This window comes from Leucopleurus acutus, assembly GCF_964270905.1.
Source record: "Leucopleurus acutus genome assembly, chromosome: X".
Lineage (NCBI taxonomy): Eukaryota > Metazoa > Chordata > Mammalia > Artiodactyla > Delphinidae > Leucopleurus > Leucopleurus acutus.
In genome coordinates, this window is record NC_139148.1 from 36,388,566 (window position 1) to 36,411,040 (window position 22,475).

Consider the following 22,475-nt stretch of genomic DNA (forward strand, 5'->3'; position numbering starts at 1 on the left):
AAAATCAATTCAATTAAAATAATTGAAGAAAGCACTCAAACATTAGTCACGCAGATGACTCTCCATCTGAATGGAGATAATGTACTCCATTCATTTGAAGAGTGTACTTTCATTATTTGTACATTATCCTTTACAATTTGTACTATGTGCTAACTTTCCCTCTAAAAGTTCAGAAAACATGGAAATAGCTAAATTTTATAAATCTTAAACTAAATTTGTTTCTCACCTAAAAAAGAAGTATATCAAATTCACAAATCTAGTGATGATAATAAAGTAGCAGGAGTCTCAACTTGGAATTTAGATTTTTCCTAGAGAAAGGTTCAGGGCTGCTACCAATACTATGGCCCAGTTCATACTGGGTAACGCGAGTTAGAAATGGATATCCGATGGACTGTATACTGTACTTAGTGGCCAATAAGAATGTTGCTGGAAGCCGTTCGGTTAGACGTCCCAGGAAAGCGTTAACCTAAGAGTATAGCAGTGAAATGCTAGCTTAGATCAAGTTTTAGAAAATCATGATGGGGTATATATCCTTTCAAGTCTTAAGAAAGGGCTCAGCTGGCCTAGTAATATACTACTCTACCTGAATCCATTACGAAAGTTTTCTTCTGACGGCAAATAGGAAATTAAAAATCAGTATATCTGGGCCATTTTAAGATTTCCTGAAAGGGTTGCAAAATATGTTGGATCTTGACAGCAAAAGTAACCCTAAGGAGGCCCTTGTTTGGTTTAGGTTTTACTTCTCTGTGTACAGAGCTGCTTTTGTTTCAATCCCATTAGAACATAGCTCTTACAGGGATTTATTTTTGAATCCAAGAAATTAAGACCTGCTTGACCTCCCAGTTCAATCTAAGAAGACTGTCGGTGGCCTAACAACATAGGCCACTGTGCTGGATTTCTGGTCAGTTGGCAGCTCTTTCTGAGAAACTTAAACACTGGCCTCAGATGACCTGGCTTGACTGTTCTCTAGGCCTTTTTCAGTTGGCAAATAACTCTAAAATGAAGCCTTGTAAGAAACAAATCATAATGCCTATTCTTGAGCAAGCAAAAGAAAGCATGAGGAAAAACAACCAGTTAGATGATACAGGCAGGCTTTATTTTGCTTTAAATTAAATCTTATGAAATAGGGCACATTTGAATACTAGATCTAAGAGTTTTCCCAAGTGTGAGAAATTTCATTGTGATATAAATTTCTTTTCCATTTAAAAAAAACCACTAAAAATTTTAAAAAGTGTTAAAACCTCATTTCCTAAGGTGATCTTCTGAAGCATCTACATTAATAGTTAAATAATATTTACAGTAAATGAATATCCTATTATTAATTTGCCACTTTAAAAGAAAACATTTACATTAGGTGTGTCATATGATATGCAGTTACTGAGGCAATTCAATAAGTTTTGACTTAGGGTATGAATTATTTTGTATAAACAAACAGCAAGCATTTGTACAAGTAGCTGTAGCAAAGCTACAAGCATCTGTACAAGTAGCAAAAATGAATTTCTGTTGTGGAAAGTTAAAAGAGAACAAAAGACAGTTTGGCAGAAGTGGTTTTATGAAATAATGTTTGAAGGACCACAAAGAGAAGAAAGCAACTATGTTCTTGGATGTGAATGCTGCAAGCCAACCCCATCGAACATTCTTCAACTGAGCATATCACATTCCTTTCTGGGGGGAACCCCCCCTTTCCTTGAGAATAGCATGAAGAAGAATCAGAGCTTGCAGCACTTGGAAGGCTTTTCGAACATTCCTCTGCCTTCCGGTAAAGTTGACTATGGTGCTATAAAAAGAGAAGGGCACTCAGTGGGAAACACTGGTACTGGGAACAAGCTGATTCTTGGTATTTTAGAGGAAACTCCAATCACTGTTTTCAGAAGTAATTCACCTGAATAAATAAGGGAATGAGAGGGACTGCGGTAGTTAATAATAGTTTCAGTGAAAATCACACATTCCTTTCACAAAGATGTATATCATAGGAGACCAGATAGAGCAACTGCCTGGGGATGAAACTAAGGCTGAATTCCCTACTACTGGATAGTTTTATTTGGAGAATTTGGCTTTTCCTAGTATATAACTGTCTACCATAAAACACTGATATTGGATGAATGGATAAACAAAATGTGGTACATAAATAAGATGGATTATTTTTCAGTCTTTAAAAGGAAGGAAATCCTGATACATACTACAACATGGATGAACCTCTGAGGACATTATGTTAGGTGAAATAAGCTAGTCACAAAAGAACAAATAAGGTATGATCCCACTTATACGAGGAACCTACAGTTGTCAAATTCCTTGAGACAGAAAGTAGAATGGTGGCTGCCAGGGGCTAAGGAGAGGAGGAAATGGTGAGTTGCTGTTTAGTGGGTGCAGTTTCAGTTGGGGAAGCTGAAAAAAGTTCTGGAGATGGATAGTGGTGATGGTAGCACAACAACGTGAATGTACTTAATTCCACCAAATGGTACACTTAAAAATGCTTAAAGTGGTATATTTTATGTTATGTATATTTTACCACAGTAAAGAGACCAAAAAAGTGGAAATTATGTCACATAAAATCTGCCACGAAGGTGTGAATTTGGGGAAATGACTATGCATTTGAATATAGAAGAAATGAACTAAAAGAATAAACTAAAACATGTTGCTTTGCGAAGATGCCCCCTCCCTTACTGAAAAATACGTACAATTATGTAATTCATAATGTTTTTTTTAAAAAAAAAGACAATTTGGACTTCTTTCACAAGTCACAACCACACATTGGTTAATAAAACAGTTCTTGGGAGAGAAAAACAAATTTAGCATTTTAAAGTCAATGAACTTTAAAATGCTATATTTTAAAGGTAAATTCTTAGCAATAAAGCTAAATGTTGAGATGGGGAAATCAGTGTAATGATGCTGTGAAATCTACTGGGATGATCCCTTCAGTGGGCTTTGGGCACTGCAGAGAGTAGGCAGCTTGGCTTTGCCAGATTGGTGTTAGGACACGGGGACAATGCCAGGAGACACTGGAAACTGCTGTCATAGTGTCATACAAATGATATTTTGGGATGATCCACAGTATACTATAACCCATAGCACATGGAAGGAACTTCCAACAGTGCTTTACCTTAAAATAATGCAAAAAGGGTAAAATAAATTTTTTAAAATAAAAATACATTACTTCTCATTTTTTAACTTTTTTTTTTTTTTTTTTCCCAATACGCGGGCCTCTCACTGTTGTGGCCTCTCCCATTGCGGAGCACAGGCTCCGGACGCGCAGGCTCAGCGGCCATGGCTCATGGGCCTAGCTGCTCTGCGGCATGTGGGATCTTCCCGGACCGGGGCACGAACCCATGTCCCCTGCATCGGCAGGCAGACTCTCAACCACTGTGCCACCAGGGAAGCCCTCATTTTTTAACTTTTAAAAGCTTTACTGAGTATCATTTATAAACTGTACAGTCTGCACATTGTAAGTGTACAATTTGATGACTTTCAGTAAATTCATAACAGCTGTACAACCATCTCCTCAATCCAGTTTTAGAATATTTTCTTCATCCTCAAGCGTTCTCTTGTGTTGTATCTTAGAACGCTTTGCTTAACCCAAGGTAATGAAGATTTACTCCTTATATTTTCTTCTAAAAATTTTATAGTTTTAAGCTTACAATTTCCATCTTGTGGAAATCTTTGTGTAATGGTGTGAAGTAAGGGTCTAAGTTTATTTCTTTGCATATGGATAACCAATTGTTCCTGCACCACGTTTAAAAAAAGCACTATCCCCTCCCCATTGAATTGCCCTGGCACCTTTGTTGAAAATCAGCTGGCCATGAATGAGGGTTTATTTCTGAATGCTATGATCCTTATGTCTATCCTTACACCAATACCATACTATTTTCATTAATGTAGCTTTATAACAAGCTTTGAAGTCAGTTCTCTAGTTTTGTTCTTTTTACAAAATTGTTTATGGCATTTCCATATAAATTGTAGGATCAGACTGTCAACTTCTACTAAAAAAATTCTGCTGGGATGCTGATAAGGACTGCATTGAATCTATAGCTCAATATGAAGAAAACTTCCATCTTAACAATATTGAATCCTCCAATCCAACATTTTATCTCTCTCCATTTATTTAGATCTTCCTTACTTTCTTTCAGCAACAGTTGTAGTTTTCAATGTATGAGTCCTATACTTCTTTTGTTTAATTAACTAAGTATTTTATCCTGTATCAATGGTATTGTGAATATTTTAAAAATTTTATTTTCACATTATTCATTGCTTATATATAAAAGTACAGTTAATTTTTGTATGTTGATCTGGTATCCTGCAATCTTGCTAAACTTGCCTATTAGTTCTAGTAGATTTTTTTGTAGTGTCCTTAGGATTTTTTACATGCAAGACTATATCTCTGTGAGAATATGGTTTTACTTCTTCTTTTCCAATCTGCATGCCTTGAATTTCTTTTTCTTGCTTTACTGCACTGGCCAGAACCTCCATAACAATGTTGAATAGAAGTGGTAATAGTGGACGATCCTTGCTTTGTTTCTAGTTATATTACTTTTCTATTGCTGTGTAACAAATGACCATATTCTTAGTAGCTTATTTTTTTCCTTTAAGTTTATTGATAATTACATTAAGAATGAAGAAAAACTACTTTGAAGATATTTAGGACATATAATATTTCTAGCTCTCTTTATTTCAGGAATTTTGTTTCATGTGATACTTTCCTATTGACACTAATATTTCGACTCTGATGGAAACAGACATGGGAGTTTTTGCCCATCCAGTTAGAAACAGTGGAATGAGAGACCCCCATATCCACAGCAAGCTTCAGGGTACTTCAATCTCCAGCCCCAGGAGGCAGGTAGCACAAGGGCCACCACCACTGCCCTACTACCCAGATGGTTTCATATTTGCTGAAGTTCACTCTTTAAGACTACATGGTCAATAGATGCAGAGAAAGCTTACGACAAAATTCAATACCCATTTATGATAAAAACCCTCCAGAAAGTAGGCATAGAGGGAACTTTCCTCAATATAATAAAGGCCATATATGACAAACCCACAGCCAACATCATCCTCAATGGTGAAAAACTGAAACCATTTCCACTAAGATCAGGAACAAGACAAGGTTGCCCACTCTCACCACTCTTATTCAACATAGTTTTGGAAGTTTTAGCCACAGCAATCAGAGAAGAAAAAGAAATAAAAGGAATCCAAACCGGAAAAGAAGTAAAGCTGTCACTGTTTGCAGATGACATGATCCTATACATAGAGAATCCTAAAGATGCTACCAGAAAACTACTAGAGCTAATCAATCAATTCGGTAAAGTAGCAGGATACAAAATTAATGTACGGAAATCTCTTGCATTCCTATACACTAATGATGAAACATCTGAAAGTGAAATTAAGAAAACACTCTCATTTACCATTGCAACAAAAAGAATAAAATAACTAGGAATAAACCTATCTAAGGAGACAAAAGACCTGTATGGAGAAAATTATAAGACACTGATGAAAGAAATTAAAGATGATAAAAATAGATGGAAAGGGCTTCCCTGGTGGCGCAGTGGTTGAGAGTCCGCCTGCCGATGCAGGGGACACGGGTTCGTGCCCCGGTCCGGGAAGATCCCACATGCTGCAGAGCGGCTGGGCCCATGAGCCATGGCCGCTGAACCTGCACGTTCGGAGCCTGTGCTCTGCAATGGGAGAGGCCACAACAGTGAGAGGCTCGCGTACCGCAAAAAAAAAAAAAATAGATGGAGAGATATGCCATGTTCTTGGATTGGAAGAATCAACATTGTGAAAATGACTCTACTACCCAAAGCAATCTACAGGTTCAATGCAATCCCTATCAAACTACCACTGGCATTTTTCACAGAACTACAACAAAAAATTTCACAATTTCTATGGAAACACAAAACACCCCAAATAGCCAAAACAATCTTGAGAATGAAAAATGGAGCTGGAGGAACCAGGCTCCCTGACTTCAGACTATACTACAAGGCTACAGTAATCAAGACAGTATGGTACTGGCACAAAAATATAGGTCAATGGAACAGGATAGAAAGCCCAGAGATAAACCCACGCACCTATGGTCACCTTATCTTTGATAAAGGAGGCAAGAATATACAGTGGAGAAAAGACAGCCTCTTCAATAAGTGGTGCTGGGAAAACTGGACATCTACATGTAAAAGAATGAAATTAGAACACTCCCTAACACCATACACAAAAATAAGCTCAAAATGGATTAAAGACCTAAACGTAAGGCCAAACACTATCAAACTCTTAGAGGAAAACATAGGCAGAACACTCTATGACATAAATCACAGCAAGATCCTTTTTGACCCACCTCCTAGAGAAATGGAAATAAAAACAAAAATAAACAAATGGGACCTAATGAAACTTCAAAGCTTTTGCACAGCAAAGGAAACAAGACCAAAAGACAACCCTCAGAATGGGAGAAAATATTTGCAAATGAAGCAACTGACAAAGGATTAATCTCCAAAATTTACAGGCAGCTCATGCAGCTCAACATCAAAAAAACAAACAACCCAATCCCAAAATGGGCAGAAGACCTAAATAGACATCTCACCAAAGAAGACATACAGATGGCCAAGAGGCACATGAAAGGAGGCTCAACATTAATCATTAGAGAAATGCAAATCAAAACTACAATGAGGTATCACCTCACACAGGTCAGAATGGCCATGATAAAAAAATCTACAAACAATAAATGCTGGAGAGAGTGTGGAGAAAAGGGAACCCGCTTGCACTGTTGGTGGTAATGTAAATTGATACAGCCACTATGGAGAACAGTATGGAGGTTCCTTAAAAAACTAAAAATAGAGCTACCATACGACCCAGAAATCCCACTACTGGGCATATACCCTGAGAAAACCATAATTCAAAAAGAGTCATTTAGCAAAATGTTCATTGCAGGTCTATTTACAATAGCCAGGACATGGAAGCAACCTAGGTGTCCATCGACAGATGAATGGATAAAGAAGATGTGGCACATATATACAATGGAATATTACTCAGCCATAAAAAGAAACAAAATTGAGTTATTTGTAATGAGGTGGATGGACCTAGAGTCTGTCATACAGAGTGAAGTAAGTCAGAAAAAGAAAAACAAATACCGTATGCTAACACATATATATGGAATCTAAGGGGAAAAAATGGTCATGAAGAACCTAGGGGCAAGATGGGAATAAAGACACAGACCTACTAGAGAATGGACTTGAGGATATGGGGAGGGGGAAGGGTAAGCTGTGACAAAGTGAGAGAGTGGCATGAACATATACACACTATCAAACGTAAAACAGATAGCTAGTGGGAAGCAGCCGCAGAGCACAGGGAGATCAGCTCGGTGCTCTGTGACCACCTAGAGGGGTGGGATTGGGAGGGTGGGAGGGAGCGAGATGCAAGAGGGAAGAGATATGGGAACATATGTATATGTATAACTGATTCACTTTGTTATAAAGCAGAAACTAACACACCATTGTAAAGCAATTATACTCCAATAAAGATGTCAAAATAAAAAGTAACTGATTGAAGATACGACTTAATTTTCTTTTTCAAATCCTCAGATCTAAAATTTCTCTTCTGATGAAGTACCAACGGATATGTTAGAATTTTTCTTCAGAGTTGTGTGTGGGGGAGTTGTTCTTAGAATTTAATTTTATATTCACAGATCAAGTACCTACCCACTCCTAGCTAAGCAATGAAACACATATATTACAAAGTTTCATTCTGCACATCTCTGAGAATGGCAGCATATTCCATAAGGAGGTGAGGGGTGGGTCCCAGATGGAAGATAATGCCATGGATGGAACACATGACACTTCATAAGCAAAACTGGTAGGAGTCAGCATATGATGTGAGGTTAGCCTTTTGAATGAACTTATTTTAAAAGTGCAACTGAGGACTTCCCTGGTGGCCCAGTGGTTAAGAATCCGCCTGCCAATGCAGGGGACACGGGTTCAAGCCCTGGTCTGAGAAGATTCCACATGTCGTGGAGCAACTAAGCCTGCACTCCACAACTACTGAGCCTGCGTGCCTAGAGCCTTTGCTCCACGGCAAGAGAAGCCACCGCAGTGAGAATCCCGCGCACTGCAAGAAAGAGTAGCCCCTGCTCACCGTAACTAGAGGAAGCCTGCACACAGCAATGAAGACCCAATGCAGCCATAAACAAATAAATAAATATTGTTTTAAAAAGTGCAACTGAAAGAAGCAGCACAAGGGAACTGTGGAAAGAGGGTGTTTGTGATAGATGTGTTTTGTATCTTGATTGGGGTAACAGTAACATGACTCTTATGCATTTGTAAACACTCATAGAACTCTACACCAGAGAGTGAACTGTACTGTATATAAATTAAAAAATGTAATCAGCACCATCCCCCATAAAAGTAATATATGCTCATTGTCAAATATTTGGAAAACATAAATACAATGTTATACACCATTCAAGATACTGGATGTTAATGTACCAGAGTACAAAAGGCTTATTGATATGGTTTCAGAATCCACATTGGAAATAACCTTTAAGAAACTACCATGCTACAAGGTTTGGTGTAGTGACAAAAAAGAATACCCACTATTAATGGAAAAGGCTATTAAAATACTCCTATCTTTTCCAGCTTCACAAAAAAAAAAGACTACATGGGACCCTGAGAAGGTACGAGTAGCTCAGCCTCTGAAGGTCCTCAAATAGGCCTTATTATTCCAGACATATAAGTGCAAATCGACCAGACTACAAATTCATGGATAACTTAGCTTTGGCATTTCCTGACTGGTAACCTATTTAAACATCCAAACTTAACACTGTATCAGCTTACTTCTCAGACCCCAAATTGCTCAAAAACATCAAATTATTGCAGAAGTTTCATTTTTTTCCCTTTTAGGAAGCTTCTGAGTTCTAAAAATAAGCTATTCCCAAATATGACTACTAATTTAATATCATCTTAAAAAAAGCAAAATAGTAAATCAAGAGTTGTAGTTTTCCAGTGTTAACTCCAGGTCAGATAGAAAAACTCTCTAATTCACCCTAAAAAGCAGAAAAGTCATAATAAAGATGTCAATAATATAAAATATTGAGGATTAAGGACATCAATTATTTCTAATGGAATATTTTAAAATATTCTATTATAAAATTGCTTATAAATTAATATAAAACTGCTAAATTAAGTTGCTACTACAGTTAGTTTTTGCTTTATTAATCTAATCACCGATTATTTTTTAGGACTTCTCAGAAAAATGATCTTAATTAAGTGGGGCATCACATCTACCATGGAAACAGCAGTCTGTAACAAATGCTAACAGCTGCTCAGAGGTATGACAGATGGTGGGTGAATGTTTAAAACTTAGCTGTCAAAGTTTGGCAGAGAGAAACACGTGTAATTTAACAATGTTCTGTAACATTGTTGACTTACAAAATAAACATTAATTCTGTAATAGGAAAATTTCTACAAAAACTTAATAAGACTGAGAATCACCACCAAATAACATTTGCAAAATACTTTTTATCTGGAAAAAAACTCTTGATTTTTCAGCCCATCAAAAACACCTCTATCATCTCACCATCCAACGTTATCACACGGAAGTTCCAAAACTAATTCAAAATATTAGTAAAAGACATAATTACACTTTAACACCAATTCCCAAGAAAGCCTAATTAATGAACGACAGAGTAACATTTCATTATTTTAGATTTGATTTTTGTAATCTGCACTAATACTTGAAAAATCAATTCTGGGCAAAATTAGTTTTCCATGCTGTACTGGGCTGAATATTGTCCCCTCAAAATTCATGTTGATCCGGAATCTCAGAATGTGACCTTATTTGGAAATCAGGTCTTTGCAGATGTAATTAATTAAGATGAGGTCATACTGGATTAGAGCGGGTCCTAAATCCAATGACTAATGTCCTTATAAGAAGGCCATGTGAAGACATACTGAATAGAATCACACACATACAGAGGAGAATGCCATGTGAAGATGGAGTCAGAAACTGGAGTAATGAAGCCAAAGAACACCAAGGACTGCAGGCAACTACCAGAGCTGGAAGAGGCAAGGAAGGATTCTTCCCTGGAGACTTGGAGGGAGCATGGCTCTGCTGACACCTGATTTAAGACTTCTAGCCTCCAGAACTGTAAGAGAATAATTTCTTATCTTAAGCCAACCCGTTTGTGGCAGCTTCAGTAAACACACTCCAAATTGTATTTTATTAAAATTGACCTATATATTTCAGACACAGACCATCACCGTACCACTGCTTTTAATTTTTGAAAGTAGACAGATTGGAACAAGCTGGACCAAGCACACTTCTTCCTCAAGCCTCTTTATTTCTCCCCACAAAATGAGAAGCAGCATATGTGTGCCAGGTAGAACTGGTTGAATAGCAAATATTTAGACGTTCTAGAACTATTTCTAACTACAGATTATACTAGATGCGTTTTACTAGAATTCAAATCAGAAAGCATTTCCTCCCTCAGTGGAACCACAGTATTTCTTTTGTTTTAATGTAAATTCTTTAAATATGACAGATGTTCTGTTTCCTCCAAACCAATTCTAATAACGTTTCTTTGAATTCTGAGCTTCTTACTATTTTAAAGGCATGACTAGAAAAAATAAAGTACTACATAATCTTTTTTTTTTTTTGCGGTACGCGGGCCCCTCACTGCCGTGGCCTCTCCCGCTGCAGAGCACAGGCTCCGGACGCGCAGGCTCAGTGGCCATGGCTCACGGGCCCAGCTGCTCCGCGGCATGTGGGATCCTCCCAGACCGGGGCACGAACCCGTGCCCCCCGCACCGGCAGGCAGACCCTCAACCACTGCGCCACCAGGGAAGCCCACTACATAATCTTTTATCTTCCTCAGGAACTTAATCTTGTTTCTTTTTGTCAGCTGAAAAATGACGGCTGCAAACTTAACGATTTTTAGTGTTATTGAATTAATAGGAATTATTTAAATATAATAAAGATATTTCATGAAATGGCTCAGTGGGATTAAGTAACAGTCAAGCCATGGTCCACAAAACTAGGCCACTAGGTGTCACTACTTGGAATTCTTGAAAAGGATAACAATGATTCTGCAAAACAATACAATCCAAATCCAAGCATGGGATGTGGAACACTAGAAGAAAGAAGAATGAATGGCCAAAGTTTGAAAAGTTTCTCCTCAAGTGTTGGTCATACCATGATCCTTTTTTTTATGCATACCATAAGTACTGAAGTATCGAAACATTTTTTAATAGTTAGATTTCTCTACATGGCAGCCATTTGAACACTTCACTGATCACATTATTGAAATGTAGCCTGTTAACTCTGAAACAAGAGCTTAATGAGACATATTTAAGGGCTGTAGATCATGAGGGCATTATTTCATTCATGACAATTAAGCTTTCATTGAAGGATGGCTCAGTTTGGATCTTCAGAACCAAATGCATCCCAACACTGCCCAGGGTCGGCCTCATAGTCAGTCATTTCAGGAGAGTTCTGGGCTTCACATGTAGTGCTTGTCTGCAAAATTCTGTAGACACGGTGTCTTTTTATTGGGCACAACTCATTTTCAGCCCACCAACTCCTTTTCAAATCGAGATGCATTGACAGGGCACATACTGATACTACAGACACTTCTTTAAGTGTAATTAATAAAAATTACAAAGGAATATAAATATAATTAATAAAAATCCAAAGGAACTTTAAACACGTTTTTCCTCACTAAAATCTATGAATCTCTTCTGAAGTTGTAACAATGTCTACCCAAGAATGCAGCAGTTATTCAAAATAATTATTTTCAGTGAGGTCTGGCAGCCTGGCTCAGTTCCAAAGTCCAGTCTGTGTCTGAATATCTGCCCCTCCTTGTAGAAACTAGCAATGTTCTTGCATTTCCCCTGTAGTCTCAAGCTTGGTATGCTCAGATACCTTGTTACATTAAGTAAGAAAAACCCAACTTTGAAAACTAATTTGGGCTACTCTTAGCCTTTAAATGACAAAAAGTCCTTGATCTAAAGGCCAGTAAATCTTAGCAGTGACAACCACTGACTGCACTGAAATAAACCAAATCTCCATGCTCTGCTGCAGCTTCTTCCAAATATCCCACTTACTAGTTCTAGTAAAGGTTGTGACTTCTGCAGAAAATTCACAATTGTCAAAACTTTCTGCATCTGGGACTTCCCTGGTAGTCCAGTGGTTAAGACGCCGCACTTCCACTGCAGAGGGCGCGGGTTCGAACCCTGGTTGGGGAACTACCGCATGCCGTGTTGTGGCACGGCCAAAAAACCAAACAAAAACAAAAAAAACCTTTCTGCATCATATGAAACAATGATAAAGAAGAATAGATATTTAAATAGCCAATGAAAAGAGGTCAAACTCTAATTCAAATAGCACATTAACAATAACAATGATGACAACGAAGGAGGAGAAAATGGAATGTTAGGAGCTATCCACAAACCAGAACGAATTTCAAGGGCTTTTTCGTGTCCAAGGAAAGTAACAAGTTACTTGAAATAAACTTAATCTGAAATGTCCTCAAATTACTTAGGATAAATTACACTAAAGAGAAAACCCATTTCCTTATCTTCCTGAGCACATTTTTTATCTTTACTGAAGTATAATTGACAAGTACAATTGTAATATATTTAAAGTGTACAACATGATGATTTGATAAATGTATACATTGTGAAAGGATTCTCACAATCAAGTTAATTAACACATCCATCACTTCACGTATTTATCTTTTTTTTGATGAGAATACTTAAGTTCTATTCTCTTAGCAAATTTCAATTATAAAATGCAGTGTTAACTGTAGTCACCACGCTATACATTAGATCCTCTGAACTTATTTATCTTATAAATAAGATAAATACCAACTTCTCCCCATTTCCCCCACCTCCCAGCCTGGGCAACCATCATTCCACTTTGTTTCTATGAGTTTGACTTTTTTTTAAGATTACACACATAATTGATACCATGCAGTATTTGTCTTTCTCTATCTGGCTTATTTCATTTAGTACATTTAAAAACTATTTCCCAGTTCTCTTGCATCTAGGTAAGCATGTAACTAGTACTTGTCAATGGAATATGGACAACTGTGATACAGGCCACTTCCAACCTTGACCCTGCAAAATTCTCCATTTTCTCTCATCTGCTGGCTGGATGCAAAGGATGCAGTGGAAGATTCCAAAACCTTGAGAGATGGCAGAATCACAAAGTGGAAGAAGCCTGGATCCCTGAATGCCTCTGTGGAAGAGACTCTTCCTGCTCCTCCCCTCCTCATCTACCTGCATTGGACTGTGATGTGAGCAAGAAATAAACTTCTATTCCGGTAAGCCACTCAAATTTTAGGACTGCATGCTGTAGCAGTTAGTCCTGAATTAATACATATACTATTTAAAAAGCCTAACTAATCAAAAAATAATAATTAATTTGATTTGACCAAATCTACGGATAGAAGCAACTGTGAGATACCCATGACTGCACTTAGTGTGAAGTTGAAACATACTATGACACTCTTAGCTTAGCTTTTCCCAAACTGGTCCTTACCAATTCGACAGGATTGTGAATAAAAGTTCTCTGCCCAAATTAGTTTGAGAAATGCTATTAGAGTTAATAAGGTTTCTTTGCTATAGGACATCTTAGAGCTGCTATATACTAACACCCATTGTGAATCCGTATAAAGGGAATAAAGAATGCAGCATTTTCCAAACTTATATAGTCAATAAATAATTTAACCAATAAATTTAAGATCTACTCCCCCCTCTCGAATGGCAAGACCCACCACTATCTCCCAGAGCAATGCTCTGTAGAACACATTCTGGGAAATTTTGCTTTAGTTTAATCCATGTCACATGGTTGATTAATCAGAGTGAGCACCAAAAAGTTCTAGACAGCCCAAAGCAAAATAATTCTCTTATTAAGGGAAGATTTTTCTTGTAAAAAGACTTATATGTACTAGTAGACTAATATGTACACTAAGAAAGTTTTCACTGCTGAAGTTAACCAAGTTCTATAAGAAAGGTATTTTACTTAAAATGTGACTGAAATGAAGGCAGATGTGAACTGTCAGCTTCTGACTTTTCCTTTTACCTGTCAGTGGAGCCTGTCATATTCAATGATGGAATATAGTCTTACGTTTTAAGGAGAAGACACTGAGTTTATGAAAACCAGCAACGTTAAGTATGAAATGTGTATGTGAATACAGTCCATTGCACGATATCTTACTTTTCTCTCTCCTATATTCATGTTTGAGGTGCAATGTTTGAAAACAATGTTTAAAAGCAATAAAAGGTAATCACAGCTAAGATCAATGGATTCTTCTAATAGAAACACATATATAAAATATATAACTTTTTCCACTGTGACTTGTTAGGCTATACTGCATTTGTACCATATATAAGATACTATATTTCAGTTATGAATCTATGATGGATGACTTCCCACATTTCTCACAGACTGAAGGCAACTGAAAAAGGACTGTTATGATGGACATTTGGATATTCATGTAAAGTAAAACGGTATGGTAAATGTTCAATTTACCCCAAAAAATTAATAAAAAGAAAAACTTACATCTAGTAGTGTGTGAAGATGCTGATCCTGGAAAACACTGTGTAGGAAATCTAAGTCCTTTTCACTGCAGTCTGTAAGTGCATGAATTTCTTCCAGGCTGTCCAGCACCTGTGAGACTGCTCCTAAGGGAAACAAACAGAAACAGCCAGTAGAGAAAGTCAATGTCAAACTAACCTTCATAAGCTAAATGTCACACCTCAGAACTGCGGGCTAACAGACAGAACTTGAAAGGTTCAGGTCTTTACTGAAAAACAGACTTAAATGCATTTCATATCACTTAAGGATAGAATATTTGCAGTGAGTTTATGTTCTTAACGACGTGTTTGTGTGTTCCTCATTTTTCAAAGTAAATTGAATCTTGTCTTACTTGAATTAAGGAAATTCATCAACTATAACTGAGCTACTAGAAGATCTGGGTGCAGAACGTTATATCAATACATCAGAAACAGAGTGTGGGTTCCAATGACCCCATGATGTTTTGAAATATTACAGAAGTAACATAGGTGGCCATTTCACACAGGTGCATTCCAGCAAGAATGGAAGGTAAGGTCGGCTGTAGATCTGAGGGACAAACCTTCAACTAGGAGCTCCTGCTGTGTAAAATAGGCTTCTTATGATTTTTAAGGCTCAAACTTAAGTTAGCAGAAATCCCACTCCACTCTTTCTCCTTCCTTTACATACAAAGTCAAGGGAACCAAGTTGTTCTTAGTCTATTGGGGCCCTTTTTATTCAAAGGACAAAGACAAAGGGTAGGTATACTGACTGACACTTTCAAATACCATATTAGGTACTAGGGGAAATCATTTTTGCAGGGCAGTGTGGTCACTTTCTTTAAATTTCCTCTAATAACCAGGAATCCAGAGAGGTAGCAGCAGGGAGAAATACACACCGAGCAGTAACAAAGTCACTTAGCCTTAAAGAAGTGATTAGCCAATTTTACTTTGCAGACAACATGCACATACACACTTCAGAGAAAGAAAAGCACCCTGAGAGGCTACGCTTCAGAACGTTAGTGTACACAGTGTCAGAGACATTCTAACGATAAGTGCCTCACTGCACATGTAACTCTTAGATTCATAGTTTTCAACCAGAAGCAATATTGCCCCTCAGGGGGACATTTGGCAATGTCTGGAGACACTTTTGATTGTCACAACTGTGGTGGTGGTTGGAGTGAGGAGATAGGTTGTGCTACTGTCATCTAGTGGGTAGAGGCCTGGGATGCTATTAAACATCCTCCAATGCCCAAGATGGCTCCCCAACAAGAATGAATTATGTAGCCCAAAATGTCAGTGGTGCTGAAGTAGAGAAACTTTGCTTTACATAAAGATAAAAATCTTGAATCTTTCTGTTCTGGAACTCTATGCTGTTTCTAGCTACTTTTGGTCTTGGACCTCATCCATTCACATGCACTTATTGGTGACCATGTAAATTAGTACCACTTTTCCAGAAAGCAATCTGGTAATTTAAATCAAAGAGCCTTAAAAATGCTCATGCACTTTGATTCAGTAATTCCATTTACAAAAACCTACATTAAGGAAAAAATAGGAAATGTAGAAAAAGCTTTATGTGTAAGGATATCGATCATATAAAATGGACAAATATCTAATAATTAGGGAATGATTACATAAATTATAGAACATCCATATAAGGGAATATATAGCCACATGAAAATTGTTTTTGAAGAATTTTAAAGACAGAGAAATCTGCATGATGGAAAATTCAAGAAAGCAGACTGCAAAACCTCATAAACTATATATCCCCAACTATAAGTGAAAAAATATATTTACAAATTCAGAAAAAAACCCCAACAGAATGAAAAATACCAAAAAGGTAATAGTAGTTATGTTTATTTTCCTATTTATACTTCATTCTGTTTTTGTCCATATGTTCCAAGGTTTCTACAATGGAAAAAAAAAGCTGCTATATAAGCAACTGCTTTTTGCAGTATTTAATTATGTTAAAAATCTGGGGCTTAACCACATTAAGTGGTTAAGTGGTTAACCACATCAAGTGGTTATCCACATGGAAATTACTGTAGCTAATTTTTTAAAAATTTGACTTTTATTTTGAGATAATTGTAGATTAACATGCAGTTGTAAGAAATAGTACAGAAAGAGCTCATGTACCCCTCACCCACTTCCCCCCAATGGTAACATCTTGTAAAACTGTCATATATCATAACCAGGATATTGACATTGATATAGTCAAGCTACAGAGTATTTCCATCACCACAAGGATCCTTCATGTTGCCCTTTTATAACTGCAATAATTTCCCCCCTGCCCTTCCCCCTCCTAACCCCTGGCAACTACTAACCTGTTCTCCATTTCTATAAATTTGTCATTTCAAGGATGCTATATAAATGAAACGATACAGTATGTAACCTTTGGGAACTGGCTTTTTTGACTCAGCATTAATTCTCTGGAGATTCATCCAGGTTGTTGCATGTATCAATAGTTTAATCCTTTGTATTCTTGGGTAGTATTCCATGGCAGGGAGGTACCACAACTTCCCCCCCCCCCCCATAGTCACCCACCCTTTGGAAAAGGGTATTTTATTTTATTTATTTTTTTAAGATCTTTATTGGAGTATAATTGCTTTACAATGGTGTGTTAGTTTCTGCTGTATAACAAAGTGAATCAGCTATACGTATACATATATCCCCATATCCCCTCCCTCTTGCGTCTCCCTCCCACCCTCCCCAACCCACCCCTCTAGGTGGTCACAAAGCACTGAGCTGATCTCCCTGCGCTATGTGGCTGCTTCCCACTAGCTATCTATTTTACATTCAATAGTGTATGTATGTCCATGCCACTCTCTCACTTCATCCCAGCTTACCCTTCCCCCTCCCGGTGTCCTCAAGTCCATGCTCTACGTTTGCATCTTTATTTCTGTCCTGCCCCTAGGTTCTTCAGAACCTTTTTTTTTTTTCTGATTCCATATATATGTGTTAGCATACAGTATTTGTTTTTCTCTGACTTACTTCACTCTGTATGACAGTCTCTAGGTCCATCCACCTCACTACAAGTAACTCAATTTCATTTCTTTTTATGGCTGAGTAATATTCCATTGTATATATGTGCCACATCTTCTTTATCCATTCATCTGTTGATGGACACTTAGGTTGCTTCCATGTCCTGGCTATTGTAAATAGAGCTGCAATGAACACTGTGGGGATGTACCACAATTTGATCATCCATCTGTTGATGGGACTGTGGATACTTTTAAATTTTGAATAATTACACATACCAGGCTATTGGTATTCTTTCATTGAAAATATTAAGTGGATACTAAGCAGAATAAAAAAGGTACAAGGCAGAAACCAGTCCTCATCTCCCCTGCTATTCCTGAAAATGTATTAACCTAATCCACTTCCTTCTACCTGCTCTTCTCAGGACTTTTACTTTGTTCTGAATAGGAAAAGAAAATCTGGAAATTAGTTAAAAGTCAGCTCTCTCGTCCCTTATTGAAAGCCTTGGAAAGCAAGAGATGATGTAAAGATATTAGTCCCAAATATCCCACTGAGTCCCTGACCCCAGCACATCATCAACAGGAGAATTAAATGATGCCAGGTTTATAAAGTTAGTAAAGCTAGTTCTAAGCTTCCGGATTAACTGCAACAACAAAAATACTAATGAAATATGGTGTTTTTTTGTATATTAAAAAAATTCAACAGATAGCACAGAAAGCTAATGATCATTTTCACTCAGTAATCTTATCTAGTTTTTATTGTCTCTATCCGGCACTGCTTATGCTGATATATAATCTAGGTAGTAGTTTATTAATACTATAAGATTAAAATAAAACAACCTTGTATCTACCGAATACTAAGATGGAAAGTCTAACCATTGGGAAGGAATTTTGGCTGTACCCGATCAGGGACGTATCATTTGTTGGTCTGTGAACTCCCAAAGCTCTGTGCAATTCCTGTCCTACCAGCACTACCCTACATTTGCGTTTGCTCACTCTTCGTTTCTGTGCTGTGAGGTCCTTAAGGCAGGTGTATATTTGATCCATTTTATTACATCCACAAACTATGCCTTGAATTAATTAAGTACCAAAGAAACAATAATAGCAGCTCCCAATTAGTAAGTGTTTGTTATGTGTCAGGCACATCCCCAGGACAATACAGTAAGGTAAATATAGTACCTGACCTTTCCAGATAGGGAACTGAGGTTCAGAGAGGTCAAGGAAGGTCACAGCTAGAAGTGGTACAGCCAGGACTCAACCCCAGTGTGTCTGGATCCAAAGTGTATGCTCTTCTTGACTTAACTACAGTAACTGGCCGTACTAGGAAACATAGGGGGAGCCTTCAAGAAGAAGTGACGTGTGGTTTATGCATGGATATGGAGGTTAGAAAAGAACCTGAACCCTACTGGGTCAGACAATAACCAAAAAACCTTTACCAAATGTTCCTGCTTTTTGCCAGGTGTGAGGCAGGGGGTTCAGGGAAAACAGGTATGATCCCTGGTCTCAAGGAAGGGGCTCTCAGGCTGGTGCGGGAAGTAGGCATACTATACCCTGAAGCAAACCATAGAGAAGAGATAAAAAATAAAGTGGTACAGAAATAGGGCTGCCCAGGGAGGAGCTGGGACAGTCTCAGAGAAGAGGTGGATGAGCAGGAACTCAACACCTCCACCTAGGTTTCCAATGTGCTCTGGCAGACCCAGTGGATGCTTTGCTGGAAAGCACAAAGGCATCTATTGCCTGTGTCTCTAGTAGGCAAGACCCACCAGGTCAACAGGTCTATTTAATTTCCTTGGATCTGTCACCTTTTTTGAACTGATTTATAGTCTCATCTTGTACCCAAATGTGATTAACTTTGTAGGTTTTCAATCGTGAAAGGAAGCATTTGCACAGGTGTACTCAAGTTGCCTATTTCAAGCTCTGAAAAGTGCCCCTAATTTAAAGTTTCTGGAATTAGCTAGGAAAATTATAGTTTTTATTCAATTTCTCCTTTGTCTTTTCATATTGAATAAACATATATATTTGGTCTAACCTCAAAATCTTCCTTTACCCTTGATCATTTTAACACTTCCTACTGACACCTCTTCTAAGTTTCGTTATTTCTTTGAGTATGACCAGCAGAACCATATATCTCACAGATGCGTACGATTGATATCCACAGTTCAACACCCAGCCCATGTAAAAATCTCATAATTTTTCAGTTCATTATAAAATATAAATGTACACAGACATTTCTGGGGCTTTTCCATTGCTATTGTTTTAAACACAGAGGCAGTAGTAATAATTAATACAACACAACACAACAACACAACACACACAAGCTCTTAAGCTGTTACTAGTATTTATTTTGCTGATCAATACTGTCATATCTGAAAGAGCTATTGACTTTCCTCAAAAACTGAAAAGGATGTTTTTCTCTATAAAACCGCTGAATAAACTTGTAACTATCTTAAAAAACAAACAAACAATAGTACATAAGTTCACCTCAGAGGGCAATTTATCTAATGGCAGGACTGTAGGTATTCTATTCACTTTTGTATTCCAGGCTGCATTTTGCAGTGTGCTTTGTACAAAGAGACACAATAAAATAGGTTCGATTAAAATGATTGTTTTCTGAGCAAATTCTAAAGAATTGCAAATAAAATATTATAATGAGAAATATGTAACCACTGAAAACAGTTTATTTTACAGCAGTTTCCTCAAAGTCACAATGAAAATTATTTTAATACTTCTATTTGTGTAACAGTTTATAATTTCCAAAGTGCTTTTCACACTTATTATCTTATGTGATTCCACAATAACCCTGTCCTGTAGACAAGTGTATTTATATTTGAAAAATCGGACGCTCATTGGGGTTAAATGACTGTGGAGCCACATCAGTGAGTACGAGAGTGAGTCTTAGAACCCAGGTCTCTAACACCTAGTCCTTCCACTACAGACTGGTCCCTCCTGAAACCATGTTTTACCCTCAGCAACACACCTGAATAATCTGCATTTGGTAATGAGATGATATCCAATTTCTATTTTCTTTTTGACCTGAATTTTGTTTACCATATAAGGTTTATTTTCTTACTCTTTGGTCCAAACTTTCAATGATAAATTTATTAGAAAGTAATCAAGCCCTGTCTTCAGAATAGTATTTTGCTTTAACTTTTGCATAATTCATTTGGTAATCAAGTTTGTATCTAAAAATTAGGTTGATAATCATACATTTTAACTTTGAACATTTCTACTTTTTCCAAGAATCTCACTGATACTCTCTAAAAAGTTTTCTACTACTGTTATGAAGTAATAATCAAAAGAAGCATAAATACATCACCTGTTTTAAAAATGTTTTCTGAGTCTATTTCTTTAGAGAAATATGCTTTAAAGGTCAATAAAACTTTGAGTCTAGAACAGTTTCATTACAAGAGTGGAAAAGTCTCATAAAAAAGTTGACTGAGTAAAAATAACCTGAAAGGAGGACAGAAAAATAAATAGTAGAATGTTAAAAACGTTCTCAGTGTCAAAGTAGGTTGAGTCTGTCTTAAAACTATTTCCCCCTAGCTTTACTATAAAAAGTTTCAAACATATGGAAAGTTGAAAGAACTGTACTCACCACCTAGATTCTACAATTAACAGTTTGCGATATTTGCTTTATCACATATCTATCCACACATCAATTCATCTTATTTTTCATTCATCTCAAAATAAGTGGCAGATGGTCAACATCAGTACACTTCACCTCTAAGTACATCAGCATAGATTTTAATACTTCTCTCTCTCAGGTAAAATTTACATAGAGTGAAATACACAAATCTTAAGTGTACCATTCAATGAGTTTTGATAAATGTATACACTGCATACATCTGATAAACCGCATATATACCCATGTATGCAGTTATTTCAGCAACAAAGATTTGTATGTGTATATTTTAAAAATTATATGTATAGCTATAAAACTTAATATCACTGAGCAAATTCAGCATCTCAATCTAGTCTAGTTTCTCCTGAAGAGTTATCAATAACCTCTATTTCCTATTACATTAGCAGTCCTATTTATATAACACTGAATCAGTACACATACATTCATATCACTCACTTAATTAAAGCCCTTCCTTGCAAGCACAGTAGCATTAAAAAAATCTGCTTACTAAGGTAGAATTAAGTTAAAATTCATCAATTTAGGTGTACATTTTCATCACTCCACAGAAGTTCCTTTTTGTCCCTTTGCAGTCAATCTCTCCCCCCACCCCTACCCCTGGACAACAGGTTTTATTCCCACTGTACAAAGCAAATCCTGGTTATCAGTCAAGTTATAAGCAATAGTGAATCCTGTAATGAAAATTGTATTTTGGACTTAAGCATCTGTGCTATATCCAATTCAAGTTATGAAAACTTACACATGGTGATAAATGCTTTAGATTCTTTATGTATAGATTATAGTGCAGATGCCTTAAAATTTATTAGTTAAAAGAAGTAAAAACTCTGCAAATGTATTCTGTCAGAGTACAGATACCATAATTCTAATGCCATTTTACTTGTTAAAACAATCTGTATTTCCAAATAGCAACATCACTGGGCACAAATTTGTCAAAGTACTTTAAATAACATTCTGCTGGTTGTTAAGTGCCCATTCATAATAAGGCCTTACAACTAAGGAAAAGCACTACTTGATACCTCCAAGATGTTTTCATTCCCAAATGACACAATAGGTCTGCTGATTGAAAAAAAAAAAAAGGAGAGGGGTACTAAATTTGGAGAAACAAAAACAGTTACAAATGGGAAGTGTCTTACATTCCAATGGTTATTAACTTGTACATAGCGGGCAGCCTCTGAGATGGCCCCCAAGATCGCTGACTCCTGGTATTCACACCCTTATATAATCAATTCTTTCCCTGGAGTGTAGGCTGGACTTATTAACTCACTTGTAACAAGCACAAGAGGGCAGAAGTGATAGGATGTCACTTCTAAGATCAGGTTATAAGGACTGTGG

General features: G+C 37.1%; 1 protein-coding gene across 9 annotated transcripts in view; it reads right to left on the reverse strand.

Annotated features, from left to right (window-relative positions):
- CASK (calcium/calmodulin dependent serine protein kinase) overlaps positions 1–22,475 on the reverse strand; it is a 389,761-nt gene that overhangs the window by 80,076 nt on the left and 287,210 nt on the right. For all 9 annotated transcript variants that reach the window (XM_082865258.1, XM_082865256.1, XM_082865252.1 and 6 more), the window contains exon 11: positions 14,536–14,657. In XM_082865258.1, coding sequence (XP_082721384.1) covers positions 14,536–14,657 — 122 coding nt within the window. The remainder of the gene's footprint in view (positions 1–14,535; positions 14,658–22,475) is intronic.